General features: G+C 37.4%; 1 protein-coding gene across 7 annotated transcripts in view; it reads left to right on the top strand.

Annotated features, from left to right (window-relative positions):
* The first annotated feature begins 306 nt into the window (after window positions 1–306).
* SLC17A3 (solute carrier family 17 member 3) overlaps window positions 307–26,124 on the top strand; it is a 34,861-nt gene continuing 9,043 nt past the window's right edge. For 2 of the 7 annotated variants that reach the window (XR_001880912.1, XR_001880913.1), the window contains exons 1-11: window positions 307–411; window positions 4,268–4,391; window positions 10,270–10,481; window positions 10,739–10,972; window positions 11,057–11,144; window positions 18,012–18,098; window positions 22,016–22,134; window positions 22,272–22,433; window positions 22,716–22,845; window positions 22,941–23,088; window positions 23,351–23,518. Coding sequence is in view for 4 of the 7 variants with exons in the window: in XM_017849190.1 (XP_017704679.1) it covers window positions 4,301–4,391; window positions 10,270–10,481; window positions 10,739–10,972; window positions 11,057–11,144; window positions 18,012–18,098; window positions 22,016–22,134; window positions 22,272–22,433; window positions 22,716–22,845; window positions 22,941–23,088; window positions 23,428–23,518 (1,362 nt within the window). In the remaining 3 variants the exon portion in view is untranslated. The remainder of the gene's footprint in view (window positions 412–4,267; window positions 4,392–10,269; window positions 10,482–10,738; window positions 10,973–11,056; window positions 11,145–18,011; window positions 18,099–22,015; window positions 22,135–22,271; window positions 22,434–22,715; window positions 22,846–22,940; window positions 23,089–23,350; window positions 23,519–26,124) is intronic. The other 5 variants (XM_017849190.1, XM_017849191.1, XR_001880914.1 and 2 more) reach the window with 4 other exon arrangements.

Raw genomic sequence — 26,124 nt, 5'->3', positions numbered from 1 at the left:
GAACTCTTTAATTATAATTTTATCTCTTTTTAACCTTTTCAAAAAAGACTAAAGACATTGAAGACAGCACAAAGCAAAGCAAAATAACTATATGCAAGTGTCTGAACCAGAGGACACCTATGAGGTCCTGAGGAGACACTCTCAAGGGGGAGATGGAGAAGCTTACATCAGCCAAAAAGCAGGAAGAACTGCAGAGGGGGTTGGGCTGGATTTCTGAATGCTTCTTCAAAGCCTATTTGGCAAGAAGCCCTTCTGAGTCAACTTTGTAGTTTGATGACTTTTATTAATGATTAGCAACTTAAGCCCTAGGGTGGCAAAGAATCCTCATTTCTCTACTCCAAAAAGTCCAAGGGAGCAAGCTTGGAGGAAATGCTGGGTTCAACTTGAAGCCCTTCCACAGACATTAAGTCGGTAAGTCACTTCTCTTGGTGTTGAGATGAAGACCTCCAAGACTCTTTTCTGTATAACAACTGACAATTTTATATACTCCCCAACCCCAAGTTTCCTCATATGATAAAATTAAAATGAAAATGTAAAATCCGTATTAACAAGACTGACAAAAGTGAGGGAGAAGAGGCAAGAAGCTGAAGCTTTGTATCTGATCATCCATATGCTTTGAAACTAGCTAGTGGAGACAGTAGCAGCTATGGAAGATAATTCCAAGAAATAGGCACTCTTGTGAGGTGTTTAAAAGCAAAATGTTGCAGGTCAAACTGGCTTGTGAACAAATATCATCTCTTTCATTTACCAACTGGGTGACCTGGAGGAAGAGGGTCAGTAATATCTCCATGTGGGGTTGATGTAGACTTGGCTGGTGCAGTAGTTTATAAGAGTGACTATAATAATTATTTCTATTATACCAATGGCTAAGGTGGCTTTGGTCCAAGAAAGCATCTGGAGAAATGCTGCATCAAGATCCAGTGAGTTGGCGTGAAATTTAACCAAGCTAAAATGGCTAGGGATAGAAGAGGAAATGGAGAGATGAGGCAATGGGACAGTCACCAGAGTCAGCAGAAGATGGTAGGTGAGCTGAGGGCACTGGGAAGGAGGGAATCAGGGAGTCCTCAAGGCCAGAATGGAGAAGGTGCAACTTTTTGTGGCAGCTGCAACTTCACAGATGTGTGGGAGGATGCTATTAGAACACTCCCTGCCTTTAAACTAACCATCTCTACTGAAAGCTGATCCTTAGTGTGGTTCTCTATGAACACTGCTTTGGACCAGAAACTTCTCAGAGTGCAATATATAGTTTCTGACCCAGATAAGCAGCATAGATTTTAGTGGAAAATAAAGAGAACTGTTAAAACAAAAGGGATTTACTTGGAGTAAAGCCAAGGTGTAGAAAGGCTACGAGACTGATTGGAAGGGCATATTTAAGAGATCATGAGACTGCATTTTCTATGTTGTGCTACTTGAGCCTGTTCTTGGCTCACCAGTTGGTGCCTTGGAATTTCCCTCTAGATTACTTCTCTTTCCTCTAGTTACAGCCCCAGGTTGTGGGAAGGGTCAGCAGGGCTTGAATCCAGCGTTTTAAGCCAGTGAAATGTTTTGAGATTACCGTGACAGCAGGTATCTGTCATGGTGAGGTGGGTAGACTAGACCTGCTGGCAAGAGAAGATGTAACATCCTGGTTCACTTGGAGATAGGGTGTACAAGCTGTGTGCAGGTGGTAGACTGTCATGTGAAGCCTTAGATAGCTTTAAAAAGTATTCATATTTTCAAAAGTCAGGAGACAAATGGGAATATCAGTATGGAATCAGGGGACCTTGACCTGTCTGTGGAGACTGGAGATCATACTGATGAATAAAGGCAGTGGCAATGCAGATGCAGGGGCTGGGTATGAAGGATGTCATCTTAGCAAGAGTAGCTATGCTTTGCAGAGGAGGTCACATCATTGCAAAGGAAATCAGTGGGAAGTGAAGTCTGACTCATGTTTCAGGGTTTTCATGCCTGAGAAGCATTCATTACTATATGTATATACATAGTGTGTATATATATATACATATATACTATATACATATATTATATATACTATATGTATATAGTAATGAATGTAGTATACATACTACGTATCTATTTCTATATGTTTATGTAAGTTTGTGTCTTTGTGTCTTTGTGAATGTAGATCTGTAGTGTGTATATGTGTATATATACAAACAAGCCCCCCCCACACACACACACTTAGATGAATATTGTTTGATAAATTTCTTAAGTCCAGGAAGTTCATAAACAATAAATTAAGCCCAAATTTGTAGCTTTTTTTTTTTTTTTTTTTTTTGTGGTGTTAAAGCTCCTATTATGGCCAATTCCAAGCTACCATCACGACATTACTGAATTCAGAATTGGGGAGAGTTGCACAAAAATTCAGAGTTGCACAAAACAATGCAGTTTGAACCATCTTTGTCATTTGGTAAAATATCTTCCAGACAATCTTTGAATACAGAATCAGGGCAATTTCCCTAGAAATAAAAGACCTGTTTTTAAAATGTCCTGGCCACACCATGGAATTAGAATGCCCAATGGCAAGATCTGAAGAGACATTAATACTACACTTATTATATGATCCAGGTATTCCACTTCTAAGTGATCTAAGAGAAATGAAAGCACATGTCTATACAAAGACATGTACATGAATGTTCACAGCAGCTTTATTTGTTATGGCAAAAAACTGCAAACAATGCAATTTTTAATCACAAGGTAAATAAATGGATGAACAAATTGTGATGCAGCTATGGAGTGGAATATTACTCAGTAATTAGAAGGATTGAACTATTTTATATGTACGACAACATGGATAAATTTTAAAATAATTATACTGATTGAAATAAACCAGGAGAAAAGTGGGTACATATTTTATAATTCCTGATATGGTTTGGTTGTGTCCCCACCCAGATCTCACCTTGAATTGTGGTCTTCCTAAAAGTCAAGTGTCAAAGGTGGGGCCAGGTGGGGCCAGGAATCATGGGGGCAGTTTCCCCCATACTGTTCTCATGGTAGTGAAGAAGTCTCATAAGATCTGAAGGTTTTATAAATGGGAGTTCCCCTGCACAAGCTCTCTTGCTTGCTGCCATGTAAGATGTAGCTTTGCTGCTTCTTTGCCTTTTGCCATGAGTGTGAGACCTCCCCAGCCATGTGAAACTGTGAGTCCATTAAACCTCTTTTTCTTTATAAATTACCCGGTCTTGGGAATGTCCTTATGTCCCTCCTCTCTTGGTGAAAATATACCTCTGAATAATAAAACTTCTACTATAAAGAGATACTAAGAAGTTATTCCTTAGTTTGCAACAATGATATCAGGCCAGTTCTGGTTAAGTACTAGTGCTTAGATATTTAGGAAGATTTAATTTGTTAAGCTGACAAGTTTGGTTTATTAGTGGTAGAAGCAGTTATATATTTTGAGACGTTTTCTTTAAGAGAGTCAAATTTAATAATATGAGCAGTAAACATAGCACAAATATTACAATTCTACATATAGTAACACATAAAAATCTCCTTGGGCATTGAAGATCCTAGTATTGTAATACAGTAATGGTTCTTTTAGTTGTCTTGTATGCAAAAGGTCACAATCTCCATGTTAGTTATTTCTAGAAATCTGTAGACACATCATCAACCTATGGACAATAATAATATGAGATTTAAATGTTATCTTCTCATTATGCAAATTTGGTCCCTAATTATGAGTGACACACATCGATACAGTGAGTCAAATGAGGAAGCAATATGGGAGTTGTCAAGGGCAGTAGAAGCCAGGTTCTCAGGTGCAGGTAGAAGATTCCAGAGGAGCATAGCTCTGAGGTGACCCACTGCTGTGGTAGCTCCAGTGATGATGACAATGAACTACAGCTTTTACTTACTGGGTGTCTGGCAATGTTCTAGGTATGTGCAATCTGTTTCAGCTGACAGCAATTTTTTGATGAAGATGTTATTGTTATTAACAACAGATGAGGAAACTGAAACACACAAATGTGCTCCTAGTGGCACTTGGCACAGTAAATCATGAACCTGAATTTGAACTTGGGAATACTTAACTTCAAAGTCATTGCTCATAAGCTGGCACACCGAGAGCACTCTAGATCCTAATAAATAAACAATTCCAAACCTTAGGTGCGGTATGCCTGTTGTGTTGAGCCAAGAGGGGATAATGAACCTCCCTGTCCCCAACCAGATGGAATGGACCAGCTTTTGTTTCCTTGGTGCCCCTGTTTAAATATTTGAAAGGGGAGTCCCTTTCTCTCAACTGATGCATGTGAATTACATGTCTTCCTGATAGGTGAAAACCATTCACCTGGAGAGGAGAAACACAATGACCACCAAGACAGAGTTGAGTCCCACAGCAAGGGAGAGTAAGAACGCACAAGATATGCAAGTGGATGAGGTACTGATCCCCAGGAAAGGTAAATTCGACCTCAAATGCATGGTTTTAGGATTTTACAGTGAATTCTTTTTGCCAATGTATTACTATAAAATGAATTTGTGATTTTACTTTCTTTAATTCTTTTACAAATCCAGTGAAATTAACATATTTTGCAAATATGAAGGAAATAAATATTACTAAAAAGAAGCGTTTTATTTTTGACAGTTACCTTTCAATCTTTATCTATCCAATCTTTACGTTCTTGATAATTGCTACTGAATTGTCTACACATAGGATTGTGTGTCCTGCTTGTGATTGCATGTAATATTTTAAATGTAACTGTATTGCTTAATTTAAAAAAGTAAGAAAAACCAATTATAGATACTTCAAAAAACAAGAAATAAAAAGGTTTTCATCAGCTTAATTCAACGATTATAATTTAATTTTATTGCCTTTATTTTGTATGTATATTTTGCATAGTTCTATACTTTATGTATTGTGTTGTATATTTTTAAATTTGGCAGTATATACTTTTCCATATTGATTTATTAGATTCATAAAGTGTGAATCTCTTTGTGAATCTTATAAACCAATATGGATTCTTAAAGAATACATATTATATTCCAACATAGCCAATAGATGAAGTATTATTTAGCTGAAAAACCTTGTGGCTGGATATTTAATTTGTGGAATTTTCTTTTGTTACTCAACTATTATATCTATATATGGACTATATATGTTACTTAGGTTATTACATGTATATGAACTATGTATGTAAGTTATTATATATATATGATGATAAATGAACATTATTTAACACAACACTAGTCCACATTGGAATTATTTCTTCAGGGTTTATTCCCAAGAAATGAAAATTGTGAGGCAAAGAGTTTACGTATTTCATTTCCTTTGTTCACTACAGAGACCTTAGTTTTTAATCCAAACAAAAATAAAATCACAGGGAGGATTTTGAGCAGAAGAGGAGGTGATTTTATTTATGGTATGATGAGGATACTCCAACTGCTGTATTGAGAATAGATTAGAAGCAAGGAACCAAGCTGAAGATTACTGCAAAAATTCAGGCAGGAGATATTGATAGCTAGAACCACATGAAATTAGCTTTTAGCCAAAAAATAACAGTGGCCCTTGTGAGAAGTTGTTGGATTCTATACACATTTTGAATATGAAGACAATACTACATTCCAGATCAAGGATTGCAAAGTGTTTGGAAGAATAAGATTTCTATCAACTGAGCTGGGAAAGACTCTGGGTAGAAGTTTTGAGGTTGTAGGGCTCAAGAGTTTAGTTTCAGACCTGTTCAATTTGATCTGTTAATCGGTTGATCAATTGAGTTTTAGTGGAACAAAAATAATGATGTATCAATGGTGCCTTCAGTTTGACAAAATGCAGTATTATTGTATCATATCTATATTTTAATTTAAAACATGCTATTCCACCAATAGTATTTTCCACTTACGTGACCAATTATCTTAGCAGTACTAACTACACGATCTAGTTTTCTCCCATTAATTGCCACAACACTCTTTACACATTGCATGACTCTTTTGGATGTTTTTCTATTGTTCCTTATATTTTTCTGAGTATTCTTATTCTTCAATACAATAATGTCTTATCATTTTACTCTCATGATAAATTTTGTAATGCAAATATCTTTCAATACTTACCCCCAAAAATTCTTGTATAGTCGTTCAACTAGGCTTTATTATTTTTTTGCCAACTGTACTCATTTTCTATTTCTGCATGCATATTACCATAAACATAGTAACCTGAAAGAGCACACATTTATTATCTTACAGTTTCTGTGGCTCAGAGCTCCAGGTGTGGCTTGGCTTAACTGGTTCTTCTTCTCTGGGTCTCACAAGGCTACAAATGAGTGGTTAAGTTGCATTCTCATCTACAGAATAGACTAGGGAAGAGCCCACTTCCAGGCTTATTCAGGTTGTTGGAAAAATTCATTTTCTTATAACTGTATGACTGAAGGCTCTGGCTGTTTGCTGGATTTTGACTGAAGGCCATTCTCAGGTCTTAGAGGATGTTCATGGTTCCTTATCATGTGAGGTTCTCCAACTTTCTGCTTACTTCATCAAGCCCACATGAAGAGTGTTTATCTTTAGTCTGCTAAGATGGAGTCTTTTATAACATAATGTAATCATGGGAGTGACATCCCATCACCTTTGCCATATTCTGTTGGATACAAGCAAGTGAAAGTTCCTGGCCCCATAAAAGGGAAGGGAATTATATAAAGGTGAGAATACCATGAGGTGGTAATCACTGGGGCCACCTTAAGGTCTGTCTGTCACATCAAATTAAGAAACAAGCTTCCTGGATTTTGAGTACAGTAGTACTGAATTCATTAATAAAACCTCTCACGTTCAAAAACCTATGATTTCATGATGTCAGTGCCCTTTTTCAGTAGTTTAATAGAATATCTTCAGGTGCTTCTTAATTTGTACTTTCTCACATGCATACAGACCCACACATTCTCGTATAGCTAGGGGTGATCACAAAAAATTCAACAGACAGCACACCACTGGCACCAATCTATTAGAGTAGGCACAACTGATATAGTTCATTCAGAATGGATACAGGACAAAATAACTTTTAAGGATACAAATAGTGGCCTGCAGGAAACACTTAACATCTGGCAAGCACCAGACTAAACCTGTTAAATGCACTCTCTTGTTAATCTTTCAGCATTCTCATGAGGCAAATGTTCAACCTCCTCATTTGTAAGCCATTAGTCTCTTGGTTTGCTGATACCCTTTTTGGTAGCCTTTGGCACGTAGGATCCCAAAGGAACTTGGGAAAATCAGAGGCCACAAAAACTCACAAATTATTAGTTGATTTGATTGATAGAGGAAGTCACCACCAGCACTGAATCAGATTAAAAAAAAAAAAAAAAAAACCCTTACAAAGATGTTACATTTGAGTTCATTCACTACAAAGACTTGTACTCCATCAATAGAAGATAGCATAGCCATAAAGGGAATCCTCCTTTGTCAATCTCACGGCACCTCTTTATCCCACATCACAGAGCCACATAAACCCTACAGCTGGGTGCACGTGGATTGTATTAATCACAGAGGTATTCTCATGGAGTCATCTTGGACAAAACAGAAGCCACCATACATATGTGCTACAGTGGTTAACAGCATAGACACCTGAGCTACATTGTGAGCTGGTCTCTCTGTGCCTGTGTTTCTTCATCTGTAAAATAGTAGCAATAGCTGCCTCATAGTGTTATTGTGAGGATTTGACATCATGTTACACGACCTATCAGGAATATCTGAAGTACCTACTGACTCCCTCTTCCCTGAAACTCTTGTCCCCTTGGCTTCCATGACACCGCACTCTTCTGGTTTTCTTCTTATCCCACCACCCATTCCTTTTTACTTTCCTTTGTTTGCTCCTCCCACATCTATCCAACCTCCAAATACTGGAGAGCCCCAGAGTTAGTCTTTGGTTTTCTTCTCTATTTATTTCCATTTCCCAAGTTTTATGGCTTTAAGTATCTTCCGTAGGTTATTAACTCCCAATGTTATGCCTCAACTCCTACTTCTCTTCTAAACTTAAGAACTGTATATCCAACATGCTCAACACCTTCTCTTTGGTGCCTAAGAGGCATCTCTGTTTTAACATGTCCAGTAATAAGCTCTTAACCACCCCACCTTACAAACCTGCTCCTTCCAAAGACCTTTCTTCCTAGGAAAGTAGAACTTCATTCTTCTTGTTGTTTAGAACAACAAGCTCTCCAATTCCCCTTCTCCTTGCCTTCCACCCACCTGTAAAACTGAAACTCTCATTTGATGTTTTTTCTACGCTGGGATTTATCTGGGGTCTGACCACATCTTAGCTACTGCCATGACCCTAATCCAAGATAGCTTCACTTCTCTTCTGAATTATTGCAATAGCTTCCTAACTGCACTTCCTCTCTATCGTTTTGTTCTCATTTCTGCAGCCAACGAGATCCTTTCAAAATGTAGGTCACATCATGTTCCACTTCTGCTGAAAACCCTCCAGTGGCCCCCGTCCCACTCAAAGTAAAAGTCAAAGTACCTGCAATGGCCCACATATCTTGAACAATTCAGGCCCCATTATCTAGCTTTCCTAACATCTCTTCTTGTACCCCTGGCTCACTCCATTCTGTCATAGTCCCCTCTTTTTGATTCTTTGAACATACAGGCACTCTCCAACCAGCCCCAGGGCTGTTCCCTCTACTTGGTATGTTCTTTCCCCAGATGTCTGCATGACCACCTCTCTGGTATGTCATTGGGACTTCCCCCCTTTCTTGCTTTATTTTCTCTACAGCATTTACCACCCTCTAACACATTATTTGATTTACTGTTTGTGTTTCATATTTTGTACTTCTCTCTGGAATGTGAGGTCCCCAAACACAGGGCTATTTGTGTGCTATGTTTGCTGCTACACTTCTAGGGCCCAGTATTGGAGGTGATTGATAAGTGTTTTGTTCAATGATTGACTGAAGATGTCAAATCTGGGCTGGAGGACATGGTCTAGAACAGTGATCAATCCAGCTCCCTGCTATTTCCGTTGCACTGAATAGATTTATCCATGCAGGCATAGGGTGAACTGGACAATCCCAGGCTTGCACTGCTAAAGTAGTTGCATGGCAGGAGAGTAGACAGCTTCTAGGCAGGCTGGAGAAGATACAGAGCTACACATGCTCAATTTATTTACCCATTCTCATTGATCAAAGTCCCTTTTCTTCCCACGCAGAAAAAAGTGAAAGGGTTGGAGAGAATTTCAAAGAGCTACTCTGCCTGAAGTCCTAGTGTAAAAAATCTGAGCCCAGATAAATACAGCTTCTTGGCTCATACATTTTATTTGCCCTTCAAATTAGACTGTTGGCTGTGTTCTGCCAGGATACCGTCTACTCACTTAATATAATGCTGCAAGACTTTTTAAGAAGTTGAGTAGAGACCTAACCTTTGAAACTTTTATACCACTCAATCTCATCTAACTGATTTTTTTTCCCAGATTTTAACTTCTGAAGAGTTCTTTAATTTCAACCACAAATGCTGATTTCCCTATGTTTTACATTTTTTGGACAATTTAGCCAGGATATGGAAAAGGGAGAATGAGATTTCTGCATTTAAGTTGCCATCTTTCCTAGCTGTACACATACAGATTATTTGAATGCTGTGCTCCTTTATTTTCCACTATTTTCACTTTATTTTTTCATAGTTTGTGGGCATCAATTTCTCTAATGAGAGAATCTTCCTAGGAGTTTGATCTCAAAAATTAAGTGAGAATATATCTTCAACGTTTTAAGATGTCAATGGAATACATCTATACCAATGGACAACTCTCTTCAGAGTGCAACTTACATTTCATTTACATACATAAAATTTATGCATATTATACATAACATATAGTGCATTATGTATAACAATACATGTCATATATAAATTATATGCTTTATATTTATATATAATTATACATACAAATTATATGTAATATATTATAAATTATATGCAGCAATTTAAGTATGTGCACATATTCATATGTATATATTTTCTTTTCATATATATGTGTTACATACACACACACACACACATATATGTATAAGCATTTACTTGTGAGTAAGTTCATCAACCGTAGAACACAATGACCTAGGAATGAGAAAGACAAAATTTTAGGATGAACAGAATCCCTGAGATCAAGTTAGGCTCTACAAAGCTGTGGTATAAAACGTCCTTTAGCTCAACTCAGTGATCTCCTCCTTTTGTATCTTCCTTTCCTAAAGCCAACAGAAGTGTCATTTAAGTAATGATTTAAATCTTTAGGTGATCAGGTACTTTTTAAATCATATCTTGTGAAAAACTAATGTTAGCTCAATTTTAAAAAGCACTAATACGATGTCATAATATTTCCAGTTCCAAGTTTATTTTCTGCTCGTTATGGAATAGCCCTTGTCTTACATTTATGCAACTTCACAACGATAGCACAAAATGTCATCATGAACATCACCATGGTAGCCATGGTCAACAGCACAAGCCCTCAATCCCAGTTCAATGGCTCCTCTGAGGGACTGCCTGTTGACTCATTTGGTGACCTAAGTAAAGCCCCAAAGAGTCTTTCTGCAAAGGTAAGCAACAGAAGATATAAATTTGTGCTTTTCTTTTTGCTGTTTGTTTGCTCAGATAATTATTTTCTAGAGTATGTATGTTTAAAACTTTAATGGAGAAAATAGTGATTTGAAAGCAAGTAAAAGGTCTAGTATGTTTAAAACTTTAATGGAGAAAATAGTGATTTGAAAGCAAGTAAAAGGTCTAAAGAAGCTTTTTAGGGTATGTGAGAATCTTTTTGTGTAAGGTTTACTACAGCATTCTCTGTTTCTCTAAGGCTCCTGTGTATGACTGGTCTCCTCAAACCCAAGGCATCATCTTTGGTGCTGTTGGTTACGGTGGCATACTGACAATGGCTCCCAGTGGATACCTGGCTGGAAGAGTAGGAACAAAGCGAGTGGTTGGCATTTCTTTGTTTGCAACTTCATTTCTCACTCTATGCATCCCTCTGGCTGCTGACTTTGGAATAGTCTTCCTCATTATAACTCGAATAGTCCAGGGCCTAAGCCAGGTACTCAATATTTTATAAATCTGAGTTGGATATTAATTTTGACATGGCACCACACGTTAAGAACTCTAATCATTTTAATTTCAGTGCTCAGTAATTGGGGGTCAGTTTGCAATTTGGGAAAAGTGGGGCCCTCCACATGAACGAAGCAGACTCTGCAGCATTGCTTTATCAGGTAAGGTCATGTACTCCAAATGGGAACACTACAATCCAACATTCTCCCACTGGGTTCCTTGACAGCTTTTCATTGCATGGTTCCTCATCATCTGCTCAATGTCAATGAAGTATTTTTAAATTAAAAAGACTGGTCCTTTGTCTATGACATGACTTTCAGTTATTTTCCCTAAGATGTCATTTGTGGCATGACTTTGCCTACACCATTACTTGGATCACTTAAAAAATATTTTTAGGCCGGGCGCGGTGGCTCAAGCCTGTAATCCCAGCACTTTTGGGAGGCCGAGACCGGGCGGATCACGAGGCTCAGGAGATCGAGACCATCTGGCTAACCGGTGGAAACCCCCGTTCTACTAAAAATAAATATAAAAAACTAGCCGCGGCGGACTGGGTGCCGGGCGCCTGCTAGTCCAGCTACTCAGGAGGCTGAGGCAGGGAGAATGGCGGTGAACCCAGGAGGCGGAGCTTGCAGTGAGCTGAGATCCGGCCACTGCACTCCAGCCTGGTCTCAAAAAAAAAAAAAAAAAATACTAATACCTATATATACCGCTATATATATTTATGTGCGTCAAATTGATCATTTTATGGCATCTGGATTTTGAATCATAGATGGAAAGGTTATAAAAAAAAAAACTCCACATTTTTTTTTCTTTAGCTTGTGTGGCTTTATCTTTATATATTAATTCCTGACATTTGGGAGTTTATACTATTATTTATTGGAAGGTAAAGATTCAACTTAATCTTCTTTGTAGTTGCTCTCAATTGTCCTGAGAACTTCTTTCTGATAATTATCTGCCTGGACACTGTGCTCTGAATGAATATTCTGGAGCGAGAAGTCTAAGTTATACTGGGGAAGTGTGGAAAATAGACAGTGTATGGTTAAGAAACAGGCGGCGAGCGCTTGTAGTCCCAGCTGCTTGGGAGGCTGAGGCAGGAGAATGGCGTAAACCCGGGAGGCGGAGCTTGCAGTGAGCTGAGATCCAGCCACTGCACTCCAGTTTGGGCGACAGAGCGAGACTCCGCCTCAAAAAAAAAAAAAAAAAAAAAAAAAAAAGAAACAGGAGATTGCTAAAGTGGGTGCTGGGTGAGAAAAAAAGGGTAACTCTCCGGGTAATTTATGAGTACCAAGAAGGCAGGGACCCTTCAAGTCTAGAAAATAAACTACACACACACCCTGACCGACAGCACACTCTAAAACCCTCACAATTCTGGAGGATTAGTCTCTGCCATTTGCAACTTGGACTAAGAAAATTCACTTTGTTTATCACACCGAGGGATTATCTCAGAATACAGCACAAGAAAATCAAGAGATGGAAAGCATGAAAGAAAAGTTAAAAGACTTGGACTGAAGACAGTGACCTTATATAAAGTAGCAACTCCCTTTCCTCTCACTTCTGAGTATATAGAGACGGAACAACCAGAATAGGTCAAATGACAGTATCTAGAAGAATTTCAGTAGCCTACAAAGGGTGCAGGTTCCAGAAGTTTTCTCATCTTTGGTGTTGAAGGACTGTTTCAGAGGCTCCAAGCGGGTGATCTTTTCTGGCCTCCCAACCTGGTTAGAGAGCATAGACCCCATGGTTGTCTGAAGGCACCCAACAGAAAACCACTGGAGAATCCCATCAGCAGGTGGAATGAGCTGAACCTGCCTGCTTTCCTCAGTAGATCTTATAGAAAGTGCCATTTCTGATTATCCTGTGGCTCCTCTGCAGGCTGTACTCAGCTCATAAGGTTGGCGTAGGACTACCGCAGAAGGCACCTGCCTTTAGTGGAAGGGCTCAAGTATTGCCAGCCTCTAGGACATGGTGTACTGTATCTTCTAAGGGAGCCTAAAAAAGTGCACCTATTATAGATAGGAAACTTTGCAGCCACTTAAGGAGTTTAGTAACTTAAGAGACTGAGCAGACCAAACAGAACTGGTAGTTCATATCTAAGGCAGGTTTTAATAGGTGATAAGAAAAATTAACACAAACACCTTTAAATCTAAAAATAATGCAATGTCATACAGCAGTGAAAATGAAGAAACTGTAGCTGCATGAAACAACATAGATTAATCTCAGAAACACAAATGTTGTATGAATAAAGCACATCTATCATGGAGGATAATGCCTTGATACCTTGGTAGGCTAAGGTACACTACCAGACAAGCTATCCCAGAGGTCATAGAACAGATAGGCTCACAGACCACATTAGGTGCTGTAATTGCAGTGTTACGTCAATTTAAAACACAGGGTAAAAAGTAAGGGGGAGAAGTGGAAATGGGATATGTTAACCCATGTAAGATAGAGCATAAGCAGGTAGAAGCATGACCTGAATCAAGTGTGCAGAATGTTCAAGTGTTCAAACATTCTTTCTCTGTCTTTCTGCTGCACCAGCCTTACCACTGATGGTGTGGTTCTGAGAACCAGAGTTAAGGTTCAAACAGGGGTGTCTAGAGGAAAGGCATCAGGGCCAATGACATGCATTTACTGTATGGGAAAAACACGAGGATGAGTGATGCTGGCCACAGGTCCATTCCCTAAAGAACTAACTGCCATGGCTTTGTGTTTCTCGAGCACATGGAGACAGAATGGGTATCTCCAGTGGGTGCTGAATTAGGCCCGGACAAATATTGAGTCAGCAGTGCTGTGCTGTTAAACAGGCTCTTTAGGGGGAAAAGTAAGCTCATTTATAGTATTTATCAGTTTCTGTGCTCTAAACACTCCCACCATAGCTGATTTCAAGATTCAGTCAAGTCACTGAATGCAGACTTGGGAAGAGATGGCCACATTTGAATTTCACAAGCTTCAGTGCTTCCCTGATTGAGTGTCTCTAAACCTCCATGAATGTTCAGAGACTCATGTTTAAAATCATTGCCTGACTAATATTATTTGTCTCTTAGTCTTCATATCCCTTTAGATCTATGTTCAAAGATAAACATGGTATTCTTAGTAAATTATTTATCTTTAATTTACATAGTTTATGAATCTTGTCTATCAATACCTCTCAAATTACTGACTTTGTTATAATCAATACCCAATATATCTTATGACATCTGAATAATCTCTTATAAGGTGAATTTATTTATTTTCTATGGTAGAAATGAATATTCTCATATAATATACAGCAAACACATTACAGTGTCTTAGAAAAAGACATCCTGGATGATACAACTTTAATGAAGCCCAAAACATAAAAACAAAACAAATACACTTTAGTTATGAACGTATATACAATACAGCTCACACACAGGTTGATACATGTGATATCAACCTATGGTAGATGTGAATGCATGTATATGTATTTGTGTGTGTGTATTTAAGCATTAAATAAGTCAATGTAAATCAAGTATTAGCCATGAGCTGTTAGGCATCTGAATGGAGATTGGTTTATAGTTTGGAATTTGGTAGCGATATGAGAGAAAACAGGACATACTGAAAATTCCTCAGTATTTCAATAGAAATAGTATTTAAAACCCTGGTCCTGGACAAGACCACCTAGAGAAAGAACATAGATGGAGAAGGGGACAAAACCAAGGGAATAGCTGTGAGGCCTTCCAGCATTCAGTCCTTAGAAGAGAATGACAGGCCAGCAAAAGTTCTGAGAAGCTTCCCATGAGGCAGTGGGAAAACAAGGTAGGTGTGTGTGACAGATGCGGCAAGACAACAGTCAGCCAGAGGTAAACGGCCAACTGTACCACACGCTGCTGGGCTTGAGCAAGTGGCCACGAGTCCAGCAGGGTGGAAGTCACAAAAAATCTTAACAAGAACCGTGTCAGTGTTTTGAGAGTGAAAATGGAGGTGTGTTGGGAATCGGCTGAGGAAAGAACAAGAAGAAAGAGAATGGAGGCAGTTAGCACAGCCTTTTGGGAAGTTTTGCCTTGAGGAGAGGCAGAGAAATGTCAAAGTGCATGCAGGGGGTTCTGAAGGGTTTGTTTTGTTTTTAGCATGAGCCACAGGAAGCTATATTTGCATGTGGATGGGAAAGATTCAAGAGTTGAGGAGGGAAGTGAGGATGCAGGGAGAGAATGCATACTCTTAAGAGTCCAAGCCTGGGGTAGATTGGAGGAGACCGGGTCCAGAGGATAAGAAAGGACCTGGCTTTGGATCGATGCAATGCAGGAACCTGTTCCCCATTATAGTCAAAGCAAAGGCAGAGAGTTCAAGGAAAAGATGCAAATTTGGTAGACTTAGTGGTAGAAAAAGATGCTGTTTTCCATCTCCATGTATCTGTGGCCTGGGGTCAGGCAGTCTCATTTCCAACACTAACTTCCCGTTATTAACAATGTGACCTTTGGCAAGTTATTTAAGTTTTCTCTCTATTTACTCAATTATAAATCTGACTACTAGTGCTTAAATGAGGCAACACAAGTAAATAAGAGACTTTTTTTCTTTTCTTTTTTTTTTTTTTAGGTTATGAGGTGGGAAAAGACCTTCTAAACTAAAGAGTAAATGTACCGGTCATTATAGAGGAGAATCAGAGATCTGGTTTCATAAAAACTTACAGCTGAATTACAAAACACAACATTAAAAATGTGAAAGATGGGAAGATAATTGCAGCCAGCATACAGACAAAGGATCATTCACAATACATAAAGATTCTGTAAATTAAGGCAAAATTAAACAAGCAAAAGAAACAAAGATAAGAAGATTATGAACAGACAGTTCACAGAAGAAATAAAAAATGATAGCTAAAGATAGAAAAAAATGTGCAACTTTACTATGAGAAAGGAAATTAAAATGGGATACTCTTTATTATTTATTCTACTTTTTTTTTGAAGTAAAGTCTCCCTTTGCCACCCAGGCTAGAGTGCAGTGGCATGATCTCAGCTCACTGCAGCCTTGAACTCCTAGGCTCTAGTGATTCTCCTGCCTCAGATTCCTGAATAGCTAAAACTACAGTCAGACACCACCATGCTTGGATAATTTTTTACTTTTTGTTTTTTGTAGAGACAGGATATTACTTGTTGCCCAGGCTGGACTTGAACTCCTGGCCTCAACTGATCTTCCCACCTCAGCCTCTCAAAGTGCTGGGATTACAGGCATCAGCCACCACTCCCAGCTCTCTTTTTCGTTAATATTGGAAAAATATTTTTTTTTTCTTTGAGACGGAGTCTCATTGTGTCGCCCAGGCTGGAGTGCAGTGGCACGATCTCGGCTCACTGCAACCTCTGCCTCCTGGGTTCAAGCGATTCCCCTGCCTCAGCCTCCCGAGTACCTGGGATTACAGGCATCCCCCACCACACCCAGCTAAGTTTTTGTATTTTTAGTAGAGGCAGGATTTCACCATGTTGGCCAGGCTGGTCTCGAACTCCTGACCTCATGATTCACCTGCCTTGGCCTCCCAAAGTGCTGGGATTACAAGCGTGAGCCACTGCACGTGGCCAGAAAGGTAATTTTTAAAAACTTTGATATACCTAACGTAAATGACAAGTTAATGGGTGCAGCACACCAACATGGCACATGTGTACATATGTAACAAACCTGCACTTTGTGCACATATACCCTAGAACTTAAAGTATAATAAATAAAAATTAAAATGTAAAAATGAAAAAAAAAAAAAGAAACTTTGAGGGGCTGGGCATGATGGCTCATGCCTGTAATCCAGTGCTTTGGGAGGCCAAGATGGAAGGATTACTTGAGGTCAGGAGTTTGAGGCCAGCCTGAGTAACATAGCAAGATTCCCATCTCTATAAAGAATTTTTTTAAGTTAGCCAAGTGTGGTGACATGCACCTGTCTTTCCATTACTTGGAGGTTGAGGTGGAAGGATTGCTTGAGCATGGGAGTTTGAGATTACAGTAATCTGTGATTGCACCATGTAATAAATCTCCAGCCTGAGTGACAGAGCAAGACCCTGTCTCAAACAACAAACAAAAAACAAGAAACAATAACAAGGAAAAACCTTTGAGGATATTAAATGCTGTCAAAGAGACGAGGAAAAAAAAAAACAATATTTTTGGCAATTTAATTTGGTGCACCCTTCTAGTAAGGTACTTTGTCAGTATTTACCAAAATTTAAAATGCACATAGCCTTTGATCTAGACTTTGACCTAGCAAGTCCACTTCTGATATTCTATTGCACAGAAATATATTATGTCTATGTTCAGAGTAACTACGTAGAATCTACAATGACATAAAATGCTTACAAGACTAATTGTTGAATAAAAACTGAAGTCACAAAACAATAGAAACATTATGATCCTGTTTATTTAAAAATGATAATACCTATACACATATATAGTATTTGACAGCTTAATATTAATGTTCATCTGGAAAATAAAAAATACAATCACCTAGAAATGTTTGAAAAGTGATAAAAGGGAACATGCCCTACCATATTAGAACATTCTGAAAAGCTATAAAAGTTAAAAGAGTTGTTAGCACGTTTATAGAAAAATCTATCTTTCTGCCTACATATTACATAAATGCATTTACCAGGAGGATGACTATGTGTAGATATATATTATTTATGTGTACAGAAAAGAAAAGGTATGCAATTACGTATTATATAATACATTGTTACTAATGGTTAATTTTAGAGAGAAGAATGAGAATGGCTGGGAAGGCAGATGAGAGTAACTTTGGCTCCTTATAGTAGTAACTTTGGCTCCTTTTACAATAAGCATATATAACTTGTGTAATTACAAGAACTTGAAAGGAAGTATGTCAGTCATCTGCTATGTTATAGGGAACTGCCAGAAAAATGTGATCTAAGGAGAACATATGAAATTATATGTTCTTAAATCATAAATTTGAAGTTTGTGCATTCTAATATGCTCGTCTCCTTATGGTTTAGTGCTACTGCTCTATAATATGTCATCTATCAATCTGTATGTGTTTGCCAGGTAGAAGTCTAGAGTCCCACAGTTTACTTTCTGTCTCTTTGCAGGAATGTTACTGGGATGCTTTTCTGCCATCCTCATAGGTGGCTTCATTAGTGAAACCCTTGGGTGGCCTTTTGTCTTCTATATCTTTGGTAAGCTACTATCTCCCAGTTCCCAGACTTTCATATGCAGAAAGATTCTCCTCAGTAAGTATATTTGTGTATAGTTTTCCAAACGAAATGAGTCAAGACAGATAAACCCTAGAAAACAAAATATCTTAATCTAAGGGAATAATTAGCCAATGCCATAAAAAAATTGGAAGTTCTCCTGCCTCTTATAAAGTTCTATTAACCTACCATATTGTATTATTATCACACGGTAATCAGGCATACTCTGCTGCCATTGCAGGCAGTAGGGGATAGGCTTGCAGTTCAGTGGTAAGACACGGAAGGAAGAAATCCAGAGAGTTAGGTGCTGCTGTGGGTTTTGTCTCAGATTAAGCACAGGAGCAAAGCATCCTGAGTGAGGCTCAAGTTTCTTAGAGAGGAGAAAACATGAAACACCAAGAGGATGAATTTTGCCAACCTCAGCATTTGTCCCAAAGCCTTCCATTTAGTTATCAGAAATCAAGAAAGAACTGCTCCCTCCATAACTTCCACTTCAGTAGCTTTTACATTCTACTTTCAAAGCTTTCATTAGTTTGCATTTATTTGTTTATACATTTATCTCCCCTTCTGGGCAGTGAGCTCTTTAAGGGCAGAGATAGAGTCCTGTTGGTTCTTGGGACTGTACAGAGTCCAGGGAACAAAGATGTTAGTTACCATGGAAACATTAATCAAGAGAAAACTGGGGGGATATATTAATATCAGACAAGAATGGCTTCAGAACAAGGAATATTACCAATTCACAAGAAGACATAACAATCTGAAATGTATATACACCTAATGACAGAGCTTCACAATACATGAAGCAAAAACTGATAGAAGAGTAAGGAGAAATCGACAAATCCACAATTAAAGATGGAGGCCTCAATATTCTTCTCTCAATAATCAATAGAATAAGAACACAGAATAAGTACATTTTATTCAACAACAGTAGAGTACTTACTCTTTTCGAGTGTGCTGCAAACATTCACCAGGATAGACAATTTATGGCCTACAAAAATGAGATTGAACAAATTTAAATGAGTTGAAAATGATAGAAAATATGTTCTTTGAACATAATAGAATTAAACTAGAAATCAGTAACAGAAAAGCCTCTGGAAATACCCCAAATATTTAAAAAGTTAGCAACATATTTCCAATGAGTTAAAGAAAAGACACAAGGGAAAGCTTTTAATTGAATTGAATGAAAATGAAAAATCAATATATCAAATTTTGTAGGATGTAATTAAAACAATGCTTAGAGAGAAACTTTTAACATTAAATGCTTATATTAGAAAAGATGGTTCTCAAATTAACGATCTAAGCTTATGTCTTAAAATAACTAGAAAGAGAAGATTTAAGTAAACCTAAATCAAACTGAAGGAAGAAAATAACAAAAGTACATGCAGAAATTAATGGATTTAAACCAAAAAAGAGGTTGTGTTCAATCTAAAATTGGTTATTTGAAAAGACCAATAGCATTGACAAATCTTTAGCCAGATGGAGAGAGAGAGAGAAAGAAAGAGAAAGAAACAGAGAGAGAGAGAGGGAAAGGAAAGAAAAATAACCAATATCAAGAATGTAAAAGAGGACTTTAGTATAGGCAGGGGAAAATCATTGGTGAAGACTGAAGACAGTGCCTGCACTCACAGAGAATCAGAGATAGTACCCATTTTCATAAGACAGACTGAAAAAATAATAATTCATGGGTCATTGGATGGAATACTCATAAATGTTATCCCTCGGTAGTAAGAAGTTATTAGCCTTAGAGGGAGTACTGCTGTGGATCTCTCTAACAAATGATGATGGCAAGACCTAAAAGGGGCAAACTATTTCCACATAACTTAATCATATCCCAAAACAAAGCTTAAACAGATTTACAGGAATACAAAACTATCTGGCACCCAGCAGGATATAATTCATAATGTCTGGCTCCAACCATAGATTACCAGACATGAAGAAAAGGAGAAAAATGCAACTTAAAATGAAGAGAATAATGAATTGATCAAAACTAACCCAGAGCTGACAGAGATTTTAGAATTAGTAAACAAGGGTATTGAAATAGTTACTATAGCTGTATTACAGCATAAGTCTGTATGTTCAGAAAGTTAAGTGGGGGCATAGTAAATATAAAGAAGACCCAATAAAACTTATAGAGATGAAAAGTACAATATCTGAGATGAAAAATGCACTGAATGGAGTTAATGACAGATTAGATACAATAAAATGAAAGATTAATGAACTTAAAAACAGCAATATAAATCATTCAAAATGCACCACACAGAGAAAATTATAATATTAAAATGAGAACATTAGTAAGTTGTGGAGTGCCCAAAATAGAGGAGTAGGATGGGAGAACAACAACAACATTTCTCAAAAATATATAAGAAACAATGGCCAAAAATTTTCCAAATTGGATGAAAACTATAAATTCACAGATCCAAAAAGGTCGATGAACCTCAAGCACAAGAAACATGAAGGAAATTATATCAAGTTACATTCTAATCAAATGACTCAAAACCAGAAATAAAGAGAAAATCTTAGAGTAGCCAAAGCTAAAACATGTGTTATAGAGAGAGGAACAAAGATAATGCTGAATGCAGCATTCCTTCCTGTTAGAAGCAGTGCAAGAGAGAAGGCAGTGGAACAACATCTTTAAAGTAGTACAAGAAAACAAACAAACCAAAAAAAGAAAAAGAAAAGAAAAAAATCTGTCAACCTAGAATTCTAGACCCAATGAAAAAACTGTTTCAAAACAAATGCAAAATAGAGATATTTTCAGATGTAGAAAAACTGAAATAATTAGAAATATCAATTAAAGAGAACAGTACCATTTTCAATGGCATAAAATATATTCAACGTAGGGATAAAACCTGCCAAAAGAGATGTGAGGGCTGTGCACTGAAAACTACATCTTTATGGAAATTCAAAGATTCTAGAATAGCCAAACACCTTTGAAAATAAACTACAAAGTTGTAGGACTAACACTATCTGATGTCAAGACATATTATAAAGTTATAGTCTTTAAGACAGTGTGGTACTGGCATAAAGACTGGCAAATAGATCAGTGGAACAAAATAGAATCATAGACTCATGATTCTATTTATTTCATATAAAGTAAACTGAACTGATCTCTGAGAAAAGTTCAATAGATAAAGGATAGTCTCTTTAACAGAAAGTGCTCAAAAATTGGATATCCACATGCAAAAAAATGAACTTCCATCCATACCTTGGATCATATATAAAAACTAAACCAAAATGAATCCCAGACCTAAATAGAAAACCTGAAATTATCCTTCTAGAAGAAAACATAGGAGATAATCTTTCTTATTTATGCAATGATTTCCTAAATATGACACCAAAAGCATGATTCATAAAATTAATTAATAAATTGGATTTCATCAAATTTAAAATGTATCCTCATCAAAAGGCATTGTTAGGATAATAAAAAGACAAGCTGATCCCAGGAGAAAATAATTGCAAAACACATGTATAATAAGGACTTTTATTCAGAATGAGTAAATAATTCTCAAAACTCAATAATAAAATACCAAAACAAATTGGGCAAAATCCTTCACCAAAAAAAGATAGAGAGAGGGAAAATAGGCACATGAAAAGATGCTCAACTTATCCTCAGTTATTTAAGAAATACAAATAAAAACCATGAGGTATCTCTACACACCTATCAGAATGGCTAATATTAAAAATATTGAGATATCAAGTATAGTGCCACTTCTAGGCTCTGTAATTTCCACACACACACATAAACAGGAAATGTAAAATGGGCGAATTGTTTAAGAAATGGAAAAGGGATATAATGAACATGAGCTTTTCCTAGAACTTATGTCAGAAAATATCCCAACTAAAAGAAATTCGCCCAAAAAGCAGAAAACAGCCCATTTACCAAATGTACCCTGTGCCTACAGGAGGTGTTGGCTGTGTCTGCTGCCTTCTCTGGTTTATTGTGATTTATGATGACCCCATTTCCTATCCATGGATAAGCACCTCAGAAAAAGAATACATCATATCCTCCTTGAAACAACAGGTACATATAAAGACACCAATACTTTCATGAGACCTTGTATCTGAATTTTCTTGAGACCTTAAATCTGTATTTTTAAGGGTGACTAAGTGTGTGAGCATCTCTTGGATTTACCGTTCTGACAGTAAATTTGTTTTCAGGTCAGGTCTTCTCAGCAGCCTCTTCCCATCAAAGCTGTGCTCAGATCTCTACCCATTTGGTCCATATGTTTAGGCTGTTTCAGCCATCAATGGTTAGTTAGCACAATGATTGTATACATACCAACTTACATCAGCTCTGTGTACCATGTTAACATCAGAGACGTGAGTATGTTTCCTTCCCTTCCTTTCTCCTGCTTGCATGGCTGACCAATTACTCTGCCCTCACTAATCATTCCACTTAGAGAAATGTATTTCTTATTACCAAAAATAATCTAATATTTAATTTTCATGCCAGTAGCTTTTCTGTGGTATGATTTAAGAGGTTACTGATTTTCCTAAGAAAGTATGATTTCAGAGCGTCAGTATTATTAGTAGTAATTTATCAACAGAAGTTGTGGTCTCACTGCCTTTATTATGGTAATTTACTCAATCTTTTCTCTTTAGAATGGACTTCTATCTGCCCTTCCTTTTATTGTTGCCTGGGTCATAGGCATAGTGGGAGGCTATCTAGCAGATTTCCTTCTAACCAAAAATTTTAGACTCATCACTGTGAGGAAAATTGCCACAATTTTAGGTAAGAACAGAGCCTGAGGGTCAGATAATTCGCATAGCATACAACAGCCAAAGAGTGCATCTCACTGTTTAATTTGTTTGTTCTTCATTCCCTAGGAAATCTTCCCGCTTCAGCACTCATTGTGTCTCTGCCCTACCTCAGTTCCAGCTATATCACAGCAACTGCCTTGCTGACGCTCTCATGTGCATTAAGCACATTGTGTCAGTCAGGGATTTATATCAATGTCTTAGATATTGCTCCAAGGTAGGACTCTGTTCCCCACTATCAGTTTCACATTTTCTTTAAAAGATTTAGCTTTCAGCTTTCTGGGATCCCCAAATTTAGGAAATGAATAAACCATAGGGAAGGACCACAGATAGACCTGTGGCCATTTTTTTCAGGGATGTTGAGGGAGGGGTATTGATTTGTCTTCATCCCTCTCCTTGAATATACATAGTGCAAGTCCTTTTTGATATAATTGTCTAATTATAACTAAATATAATTGTAAAATATAATTGAGTTATAGATTCATTCATGGATCAGGGCTGAAGGATACTGTCAAACATCTCTGGATCCAGACTGGAACATTCCTGTCACCCACAGGCATTCCAGTTTTCTCATGGGAGCATCAAGGGGATTTTCGAGCATGGCACCTGTCATTGTACCCACTGTCAGTGGATTTCTTCTTAGTCAGGTACAATTTTTTTGTCATGAAGGACTCCAAAAATGCTCTGTTAAATCCATTTATAAAGGTAATAGCATGTATTCAAATATTGAAAAATAAAGTTAAATTGTGGGTAATTTGTCATTAAGATGAACCTGGTAAAGAAAAATATAAAATCATTTCTTTGGTGACCTAAAACCTGGTTCATTCTCAAGAAAAGAACTAAATATCGATTGCTGTCTTTGAAACTGAAAACACACAGTTGCATAGGTGTCTTGGGATAATGATTCCACGCATAAATGCCAACCTGTTATGTTTCTGGCAATACTTTTAATTTGTATCCAGCATCTACAAGGAAGTTAAGTTTACGAAGCACAAACAAACCCTTTAAAGAGTGATCAAAGAACATGAGCAGATTCTTTTCAAAAGAAGACATATACGTTCTTTTTTCGAGAATTGTCTATTCATGTCTTTAGCCCACTTTTTGATGGGACTGTTTATTTTTGTCTTGCTAATTTATTTGAGCTCGCTGTAAGTTCTGGATATTAGTCCTTTGTCAGACGTATAGATTGTGAAAATTTTCTCCCAGTCTGTGGGTTGTCTGTTTATTCTGCTGACTGTTCCTTTTGCTGTGCAAAAGCTCTTTAGTTTAATTAAGTCCCAGCTATTATCGCTTCTCGGCCTTTTGGCTAAGATCAAGTGTAAGTCCCAGCTATTTATTTTTGTTTTTATCGCATTTGCTTTTGGGTTCTTGGTCATGAAATCCTTGCCTAAGCCAAAGTCTAGAAGGGTTTTTCTGATGTTATCTTCTAGAATTTTTATAGTTACAGGTCTTAGATTTAAGTTCTTGATCCATCTTGAGCTGATTTTTGTATAAGGTGAGAGATGAGAATCCAGTTTCATTCTCCTACATGTGGCTTGCCAATTATCCCAGCACCATTTGTTGAATAGGATGTCCCTTCCCCACCAGATGTCCAACAAAGATATGAAAAAATGCTCAACATCACTAATGAGCAGGGAAATGCAAATCAAAACCACAATGCGCTATTACCTTACTCCTGCAAGATTGGCCATAATAAAAAAATCAAAAAATAATAGATGTTGGCCTGGATGTGGTGAACAGGGAACACTTCTACACTGTTGGTAGGAATGTAAACTAGTACAACCAGCATGGAAAACAGTGTGGATATTCCTTAAAGAACTAAAAGTAGAACTATTGTTTGATCCAGCCATCCCACTACTGGGTATCTACCCAGAGAAAAGAAGTCATTATACAAAAAGATAGTTGCACACACATGTTTATGGCAGCACAATTCACAATTGCAAAAATATGCAACCAACCCAAATGCCCATCAATCAATGAGTGGATAAATAAACTGTGGTCTATATATAAATATATGATATATATATATATGATGGAATACTACTCAGCCATAAAAAGGGATGGATTAATGGCATTCACAGCAATCTGATGGGATTGGAGATTTTTATTCTAAGTGAAGTAACTCAGGAATGGAAAACCAAACATCATACATTCTCACTTATAAGTGGGAACTATAAACTATGAGGATGCGAAGGCATAAGAGTGACACAATGGACTCTGAGGACTCAGGGTGAAGGTGTGGGAAGCGGATAAGGGTTAAAAGACTACAAATCAGGTTCAGTGTTTACTGATTAGGTGATGGGTGCACCAAAATCTCACATATCACCACTAAAGAACTTACTCATGTAACCAAATATCACCTGTTCCCCAAAAACCTATGGAAATAAAAAAATTAGAAAACAATAATAAAATAAAATAAAAATTTTTAAAAAGAAGACATATATGCAGCCAACAAAGGTATGAAAAAAGCTAAATATCATTGATCATTAGAGACATGCAAATCAAAACCAAAATGAGATCATCTCATAGCAGTCAGAATGTCTATTATTAAAAAGACAAAAAATAAAAAATGCTGGAGAGGTTACAGAGGAAAGGGAACACTTACACACTGTTGGTGGGAGTGTAAATCAGTTCAACCATTGTGGAAAGCAGTGTGGTGATTCCTCAAAGAGCTAAAAACAGATCTTCCATTCTACCCAGCAATTCCATTACTGGATATATACCCAAAAGAATGTAAATTATTTTACCATAAAGACACATGAACACTTACGTTCTTTGCAGCACTATTCACAATAGAAAAGACATGGAATCAACATAAATGGCCAACAATGACAGATTGGATAAAGAAAATATGGTACATACACACCATCAAATACTATGCAGAATGAGATCATATCTTTTGCAGGGAAATGGATGGTGTTGGAGGCCATTATCCTTAGCAAACTAACTCAGGAACAGAAAACCAAATGCCACATGTTCTCACTTATAGGTAGAAGACAAAGGATGAGAATTCATGGACACAAGGAGGGGAACAACAGACACTGGATCTTACTTGAGAGTGAAGGGTGGGAGGAGGGAAAGAGTCAGAAAGAAAAAAGAAAACTACTGGAGACTAGGCTTAGTACCTGGGTGATGAATTATCTGTACAACAACCCCCCATTACATGAGTTTACCTATATAACACACCTGCACATGTGCCTCTGAATGTAAAAGTTTTTTTTTTTTTTTTTTTTTTTTTTTTTTTTTTTTTTTT

Source organism: Rhinopithecus bieti, unplaced genomic scaffold, assembly GCF_001698545.2.
Source record: "Rhinopithecus bieti isolate Rb0 unplaced genomic scaffold, ASM169854v2 scaffold_32760, whole genome shotgun sequence".
NCBI classification, from domain to species: Eukaryota; Metazoa; Chordata; class Mammalia; order Primates; family Cercopithecidae; genus Rhinopithecus; species Rhinopithecus bieti.
The sequence above is the reverse complement of the archived record's forward strand: the minus strand, read 5'-3'. Positions and strand labels throughout refer to the sequence as shown.